Consider the following 9603-nt stretch of genomic DNA (forward strand, 5'->3'; position numbering starts at 1 on the left):
ATTGATTGTATTCTACTTTGTACTCGTTTTGTGCAAAAATGCAGTTTCTGATGCACCACAATCTGATATTTACAAGTCAGGAGACATATATTATGATCATCTTGTTTCAAAATATAAAACTCTAATGGGAAAAAATGGGTACAAACTGCAGAATATTCCACATAATCTAGAAGATTCGACTTAATTTGACATTGCAAGGGTGGATATGTAAAAAGATTTATAATTATATTAGTAATTACTCAAATATGATGAGTTTTTTCATAATTTGACATTTTCATAGAATCCGTAATTTATTCATAGGTATAATAGTTACACCGAAACCATATGAAGTAACAAAATAAAGATTTCCAAGTACAAATAAATATAAGAAAATAAAAACTTTATGAGCTTATATAGACTAACTGCACAATTATGAGCTTATTACTGCAGCTCAATCAATAACAATAGAACAAATAAATAAACTATATATACACACACATATACATACATGCACCATCGGTCTCGGTAGTAAAAACTATTGTTGATTATCTTCGGTTATGTTATCGATAATCTCGCCATTTTCGGATCCCGCTTCAATAACACGTGTCGATGTATCCGTGCCGTCCCGAACAGAAACATCGCTGACATCATCGTCATTCGCCACCGGTTCGTCAGTATCTCCGTCAACCTCCATCGACATAACTCTCGAACTCTTGAAATGGAATAGAATGTGGATAAAGTTCGCGGTCTTGTCGGTCAATTTCCGACCAATTGCCGTCTCGGAGCAAAACAGAGAGAATAGAGTCACCGATCCTATGATAAGGAAAAGGCCGGCAAAATCGTAAAACGTGAGACTCGATCTCTGTTGTGAGATTCTCGAGGAAAGAGGATCTTGAGAGGAATATCCCGGCCCGAAATTCTTTTGTTCAATAGCTGTCATATTCGGACCTTGTGTCACGTCCAATATCGCCTTCGAGAAATGAGCAACTAAAGGGACCCCACCGGAAATGCCTAAACAAAATTGCGTCGATTTACGATCATCAAAACTATATGTAAGAAAGGACCAATGATCTATCTGAAATGATAAATGTCGTTTCAATTTTATTAAATACCGTTTCTGACTTCAGACGTGATTTTGACTTTTTTTCGAGTCTGATTTTGGCAAAATTCAAAGCACGGAAGATGTAGTCCTTGGATTTCGCTATCTAATCCAAATTGAATCAGTTAGATTCGATGTTGGGTGACAAAGTTATGCATGAATGAGTTACGTTTTGAATTTTTAAATGACTCAAAGCATCAAGTTCATTCATTCATGCATATCTTTCTCACCTGACATCCAATCTAGCTGATTCAAGTTGGATTAGAAAGCTAACTCAAAGAACTGCAGATTTCGTGTTTTGAGTTTTGCCAAATCCCTACTCGAAAATGGTCAAAATCACGTTTTAAATCAAAAAAACGATAAATGTAAAATTGAAACGACATTTATCACATTCCATAATCTTGAAAATTAAAGGAAAAAAAAAAAACTTACGAAGCCAAAGCCACCGGTCCTGTACGTGGGCCCGACCATTCTGTACTGGGGGTCGTATTTGTTGAGAAAGAGTTTCATGTAAGGTATCTCGTCGAATATAGCATCTATGCCACCGTTTTTGCTTCCCTTCGACATAGCTGTATGGTATTCGTCCGACGAATTGTAGCTCCTCAGCCTCGACGGACTAATATGCAATTGATTTATCAAAAAATCTTTCATGAAAGAACCCTCGTGGCAACCGATGTAATAACTGTCCGAAAACGCAAACTTCAACTGATCAACCGTCAAAATCGCCGACAAATTAGCCGTGTAACTCTGCATTAGTATAAACGCCATGAAAAGCCAAAGCACCAGCACGAAAAACGACCAGTTGTTCGACACCATATTCCCTGCCGAAACAAATTACGAAAACGCCATCAACGTAGAAACATAACATACTTCTTCAATTAATTATAGAATTATAACATAAGTAAGAAATATTATTTACTTTCGGGGAAAGCAAGAATGGTAACGGGGGACCAATAAATCGCTCGACGCCTCTCCTTGTTTTCGATTATCGAATCCGCGTCGTTGCTAGTGACTCGGTTTTCCAATATACGAAGAACTACCCCCATCAAAACGCAGGCGACAACTATCGCTAACCACAGATCCCACCTCAACGGCTTCACAAATATCCACATGTCGAGCGGCTTCTTGTTTTTGACGACTAGAATGACTCCTGATTCAGAATACGGGAGCGAAAAGTCAACATGCGCAGCTCTCGGAGCCCAAACCGTTATGTCTCCCACTACCATATCATAGTCCTAATTTAAGAAAAAAAAAAAGGCAAATCGATCGAAAAATACGCATTTTCAAGAAACGAAGAAAACTTTGACACAAAAAAAAAATTTACCTCGGGAATCCCACGTAGCATGTCGTCGTAGCTCCAATCGGAATTACGGATGTCGTCGTAATGAATAAATTGATACTTGGCGGGAAAAGGAAGCACTTCCAATGCAGCCAAGAATATATCTACAGAAAATCCCGTTGCATTCGTACGCCTCATTTTCTTGTCGATAATCACGTTAGCGAATTCTGTGAATCCGTGTTTCCAAGGAACTCCGACTCTGAGGTTGCCGGTTGTCGGAATAGCCCAACCATTTGGCCGTGTGACGGAATCTCCGGGCCATGTTATAGTTTTGAGCTCTTTCGCTGACGTGGCGTACGTTTTTTCACCGGTGGAACTCAAATCTCTTGTTATTCCTCTCTCCGGTGTCCAAAATCCGACGGTTTTCTCTCCGGTACCTATCATGTTGAATATCTCGAATGCTAACGGCTTCATTTTCCCGTTAAATAATTCGAAATCTCCGGTCAACCCTCGGAATTTTGTGGTCAACAGTTCGTTGAGGAGACGGGGGCCGAGTGAGGTGGAATTTAAAGGTGCGATCTTTTCCAATGCGATTGCTAATGCAGTTACTGCATCGTAAGCCCACAAACCGTAAACATTTAGTTCGGTAATCGGACTTGTCGTAGTAGTGTTGCTCATTGTCATATTTCGTCTCAATCGCTCTTTGAAACTTTCGAGGGCTTTCGAGTTCGACACGTAAGGCCTAACGCCAACAACTCCTTCCATCGAATCGCGTACTGTGGAATCGATCGAGTTCAAGAAAATGGACAAACTATTAGTGACGATCCACGCATACTCTTCGCTCATAACCTCCGCATTTTTAGCGAGAGTGAATAACCGAAAACCGAGGGAAGGGTTCGTGTGTACGAGGAAAACCCTCGTCTGCTTTGTCGACAACTTGTTCAGTTCTTTCGAGATGTCGCTATCCTCGGCTGAAGTTTGAATCGGGACCATGTAGGCTAGCCCGATGTCGACTTCCTGGAATGCTTTATTCAGATGGGAGATAAATTGATTTCCGGAATTTGTTTCTTCGTAAAGAACGGCGATTTCGGGCCATTCGAAAGCCCGACAAATGGCTGCGAGGGCCCGCGCTTGAACCGAGTCGTCTGGTGTTGTCCTGACGGAATAGGTGGAGGGAAGAGACGAAGTTCTTGCATTGAAGGAGATAATCGGCACGTGTGATTTTTGTCCGAGTTCTGCGAAGAATGTTTCTTCGGTTGATGTTTGTGGCCTTATGATTCCATGCACTTGCTCTTGCTTCAGTAAATCAACAGCTGCATAGAAAGAAAAAGAAATCATACGAGTGTAAATTGAGTGAGGCATTTTAACAAACAGAATGCGTGCATGCATGATAACCAATTCGGTTTCTCTTGTATTACCTTGACAATTCTTTCTAATATAAATAAAAAAAAATGTTTTTTCTTTTTATAATTAAATTCGATTTGACTTTTCTAATTGTTTTTTGTTATCTTAGTTAATGAACCAAATATCAATAGACCGTATCCACCTACCCTCTGTCAATTGTTTTTCTAATGTTGAAAATTCAACTTTAATTTAGTAATTTTCTTATATTCTAATTAGAATATTCAAGCTAAAATATATATATATCGTTCACACTATCACCCAATTTAATTTTTTAATGCTCAATAATAATAATAATTAATTACATTTCTTTAGGGTTGTTGAGATTTTCTTCCTTCCGCCTTTTAATTAGGAACCAGCTTAATCAACATGTTGAAAGTATGCTTAAAAATAGTCAAATCTCCTATTTAATTTTATATACAGTTGACGTTGACATAAGGTAATAATTAATTTTTTTTTATGTAGAACATGAAAAATATATTATCCTAAATATACTCATAAATAATTAATCATACCCATAATTAATTAATATATATGTGTAAGATTTAATTTAATATATTAACTACATAAACACATATAAGATATAGATATATATTATCTAAGAAACTTGGAACTTAATAATCGAAACAAAATTAAAAGAGTCCGATCTATTTATATATATTAAAATAAATAATTACCTGCAAAATTAGCATCAAGAACAGTGTCTGCATTCTTGGTGTGAAGCTGCAACCTTGTAGTAAAATTCGGATGCGCTTCGTAAAAATCCGAGACCGCCATTTTCATGCATAAATCCACCGTTAAACCTAAAGGCGAGTTCTGGTCAAGAACTACACCGATTGGGACCACCGTTAAGGTTTTCGATTCGGTCGAGGTTTCTCTCTCTACATCACTACTTGCAACTGCAGAATAGTTGATGACGAAGAAGAAGAAGAAGAAGAAGCGAATAAGAAAATGGGATTTTACTAACAAACGGGAGCTTTCGGTACTTTTCGGCATTGTTTTTTAAAAATTAATTTTTTTTTATAAAATTAATATTTGTTTCTGCTTGATAACTGTCTTGTTTTTATAGACTAACTGTACAAAACGGATTGTAATTATATGTTGAATTATTCAATATACGTAGATTTAAAAAAAAAATTATTTTTAATTGGTTATAGACATTTACACGTAAGTGTATAGTTGGTTGAATCTTTTACATCTAAGTTGGGTTTTAATGTAACTTTCGTCGTAGCTAGGTGCATCTAAGAAGTTGTATACTTATTACATATACGGACAATATTTGACCAAGTCATGTAAGAGAGATGGAAATTTCTGGGAAATTTGGAAACGATTTTTTTTTTATATGTTATTTTTAAAGTTAAAAAATATTTATTTATTTTATATTAATACTTTTATGAACAACAAAAAAATTATTAAAGGGGAATATAATAGGAGATTAACCCAATTGATTATACATTTGTTTCAACATAATAAGAAATAAAAGGCAGCGTTAATATTAATTTCTCGTTGAATTGATTTCTTTCTTTTCTCTCTCTAAAGTAACGCGTATTGACTGCGTAAATGCAATTGAGGAGAATCGTATTAATTTTTGAATTAATCAAACTTTAATTTAGTTTCATTTTTCATTGCTTGAAAATCCATTTTTTTGACTTTCCAGTTTAGTTTTTAATTTGATTCGTTCGTATCATTGTAATAACGAAATTTGATTTTTTTTTTAATAAAACAAATACAAGGATAGTTCCAAATTAGGTGTAACACGTCAAAGGAATATCAATAAATTTAAGTATTTGGCTTCAATAAATTAGGTGTCAATACATATATCGTTGTCTGTCGATGTAGTCTGATTACGAATAACAGATTCCTTTATTCTTGTCCACATAATTTCTTAGGAAATTTCTTGGAACGTTGTCATCTACACCTTATTGTAGGGGTAAATTAAACTGAGTCGAGTTTGTGGCGAGTCTCGCCAGAATTTTCAGGTTTGAGCTCAAGCTCGTTTCGGATTATGCGAGTTTGAGCTTTCATTTTCTAGTCTCTAGCTTGGCTGGAGTCTATCGAGCTCGAGCTTGAGCTCAGCGATGATTTGCACTCTATTTCATTACTTCCGATATGGATTATTACTCGTTTCATAGTCATTTTTATTTATTTTTGGTGTTAGTATTTTCGTAGGTAAATATGTGCAAAACAAAAGAATAATGGTTGAAATATACAAATTCGGAGGCAAAACCAACATTTGGAGAAGAAATTTAGGTACTTAGAAGTAGAAAAATAAATTGCTCCCATGTGTGTATGATATCCCATCTCCCACGAGTCCATGTTATTACTTGTTAATGAACATGCGAAAAATCACCAACACTCAACTTATTTTGTTCTTTTATTATTATTTTTTTATATTAATAATATTTTATTTTATCGGTATAAATTACTTATATGACTATATAAAATAAAAATAAATAATATAAATATATTTTTTTGCAATTTTTATATGTATTCATTTAATATTATTATGTATATTATCTCATCGATCTGATCAGTCTTCCTTTTTAATTTAAAATGTCTATTTTCAGTCCATATTTTCCAACTAAGCTGTCTAGTTTCAGTCTTGAGTGTTTATTTCAATCTAAGTTCTTCAACTAAACTGTCTATTTTGAGTCGAAACTATCCATCTAAGATGTTTGAGAGACTTTTAGCGAATTCAAAAAAAAGATACAAATGACTATGTCAAGAAAAGAAAAAAATGTTCTATAATGCACATTAGCATGGCTATAAATTAAATATATCCAAATGTTTTGCAAGCTATTATACGAGAGTATAGTTTTACTGAGTGCACCTATATGGTTGGCTGCATGTTCCTTCATTACCAATGCGAAAAATGGGAACAACTTAATCATTCCTAACAGGTTCTCCGTTTAATTCTCCAGGAGGATGTATATCGGCATTGTCTTTAATAACTCGATGATCCATCACGTGTCGCATCTCCATTGGCACAAAAATCCGAAGCCCAATATCGGAGAGATGTTCTCGTCACATCTCATTGAATTTTTGTTTAACTGCTGTTATCGAAAATATTACAACAACGAAAACAAGTGATCCTGTAATAATGAAGAGGCCTCCGAATTCGTACAGAGTAAGTCCGGAGGCACCTTGAGGGATCACAAAGGATAATGGATCTTGCGAAGAATATAATATTCCGGCCCGAAATTTTCGAGCTCTAGACTATTCATATTCGGGCCTTGCGTAACATTCAAGATACCCTTTGAGAAGTGTGAAACTAATGGAGAGCCAATTGGAAAAGCCTCACGAACAAAATATAAGACAATCAAAATTATTTTCGAACAAAAGTAATTAATTCATTCACTATTCTCAAAAAAAAAAAAAAAAAAAAACAAATCGTTCACATGCGTAAAGAATACTTACAAAGCCCGTGCCATCAGTCCTGGAAGTGGGTCTGACGATTTCGTAACGGGGTTTACAGCCGTTGATGCCTCTGTTTTTGCTTCCTTTAATTTAGACATAGCATCGTTGAATTTTTCCAGTGAACCATAGGCAATAAGCCTCGATTTAATTCATAGCTGCTCCGTCAAGAATAGCTTTATGAAGGAACCCTTGTGATATATAGCCCACATAGTAATCATCGGAAAATTCGAATGCTAATTGATCAACGGTTAGGATCGCAGATAAGTTGGCGGAGAAGTTCTGCATTAATGTGAATGCCATACAACCCCAACAAACTAGTATGGAAACTGAATAGTTATTCGATACCCTATTTTCTGCATTTCAACGACAATAGAAAACGATTCGATACGAGTGAAAAAAAAATGCAATTTTTTATTTATATGAAAAGTAAGAAAGAAATTTTATTTACTTTCTGGGAAAACAAGAAATTCTATTGGATACAAATGAATCATTCGTCCACGTGGCCTATCCACGGGCTCTTCTTCACCGGTGTCATTTTTTCGGGTTTCCGTCACATAAAGAGCTAATCCGAGAAACGACCAAGCAAACAATAATTTCCAGCCAAAGATGCCATGCGAAGGGCGTTATAAAAGTCCACATGCTAAATGGTTTCTTGTTTTTCACAACAAGAACGACTCCCGATTCGGAATACGGTAGCGAAAAATCAACATATATATTCTAATTTTGGAGCCCAAATTGTTGCACGAGAAAGGAAAAAAAAAAAAAGAAAGAAAGAAATCACACTTTCTTTTTAAGCAAAACGACAATAGAAATATGATAATTTAAAAAACCGAATGCGAGTTCTCTAACCTTTTTACTTAACCATTTCTACTTTAACGAACACTTTAGCCTACCTCGGTTCTCATCGTTCGCTGGAACTTGGCCCATCGGGTATGTGGTTCATCTTGGTCTTGGGCTTGGCTTTAATAATTCATTAGGCCAAGGTCCACTAATTTTGAATATGGGGAGCTCGGCTTAAAGGTGCCGAACTGATATTTTTTATCAAAGGGACTTTTCCTACAATTCAACATTATACAAGGGCATTTTTTGAAAAAACAACCCAAAACAGGACAAGAATGTAAATAACATAATAAAAATCTACAAAATTTCTAGATGAATCACTCTTAATATATATATACATATATATATATATACATATATATATACATATATATATATATATATATATATAAACGCACTAGTAAAAAGTCAAAATATGGAAGAATGATGATGAAATTTGTCGAGAATACAGTATATTTGGTGAAGCAATCTCTTATTGATTCTTTTTTGTATTGAGCGTGAGAAAGATATTTTGTTTCCTTGTTTTATTTTAGTATTTTTCCTTATTATTAAAATTATAATCAGTATATATACACTCCTTTTTGGAGAAGAAGAAATACAATGAAATATATTATGTATTACCGTGTTGACATGGTATCAGAGCGGTTCGATCTCTCATAAAACCAACGTTCAATATATTGTTCTGAATATACCTAGAAACATCAACCCCATATTTTTTGTTCTTCTCATTTAATCTGAAAGATTAAATATAACCAAGCCAACGCAAAATATAACCAATATAACCAAGCCAACGCAAAATATTGTTATCCAGCAAGACAATTCTACGTTTCTCACCAGCGTAATATTAGATGAAACGAATTACGCCTTATGGTCTCAACTCATGGAGATGCGTATTGGCGCTCGAAATAAAGCCGGTTATCTCACCGGAGAAGCGAAAAAACCCGTCCATGGAGATCCTACTCTGGCTACATGGATTACTGAAATCAAAGAGTGAAAAGTTGGCTAGTTGATTCGATGAGTTCATCGCTCATGCAGCGTTTCATTCGTCTTCCGACGGCAAAGGAGATATGGGAAGCTGTATCAAAAACCTTTTATGATGGATCTGATGAAACTTGTCTTTTTGAACTCAACCAAAGATCATTCTCTACAATACAAGATGGCCGACCCCTTCCAGTATACTATAACGAACTCGTCTCCATCTTCTAGGAAATTGATCACAGGACCATCTCTCACGAAGAAACAATTGAAGGAGTGGTCCAGTTGCATTCCATGATGGCTAGGCTTCGAGTTCATAATTTTCTAAGTGGACTTGATTCTCAATTTGATCAAGTTCTAGGAGAAATTTTGCGAAAAGATCTGAAACTTGATTTGGAGAGCACATATGCATATGTTAGAAGAGAGTATCAACAAAGGCAGACAATGGGAAGTTCTCGACAAATCTTGGAAAGTTCAGCCATGTTAGCAAATCAAACTCAAAAATGATCATCATCGGGCTCCTTTAAGAATCGAAAGGAACAATCTACAGGAAAAGCTAATAACTTCGTATGTGCTCACTGCGGTGAAACAGGGCACTCAAAACAACGATGTT

The 9603-nt window shown here is 35.5% G+C and overlaps 1 protein-coding gene across 1 annotated transcript; it reads right to left on the minus strand.

Moving 5' to 3' along the window:
• Positions 1 to 364: 364 nt before the first annotated feature.
• On the minus strand, positions 365 to 4790 carry LOC105952322 (glutamate receptor 2.8). Its single transcript, XM_012975863.2, is given in 6 exon segments — positions 365 to 972; positions 975 to 990; positions 1511 to 1899; positions 1998 to 2313; positions 2403 to 3670; positions 4436 to 4790. Coding segments are annotated over 6 exon segments (2766 nt in total). The 5' UTR covers positions 4755 to 4790; the 3' UTR covers positions 365 to 514.
• Positions 4791 to 9603: the final 4813 nt, after the last annotated feature.

The sequence above is a fragment of the Erythranthe guttata genome, chromosome 10 (assembly GCF_056151865.1).
Source record: "Erythranthe guttata isolate IM_541 chromosome 10, IM_541, whole genome shotgun sequence".
Lineage (NCBI taxonomy): Eukaryota > Viridiplantae > Streptophyta > Magnoliopsida > Lamiales > Phrymaceae > Erythranthe > Erythranthe guttata.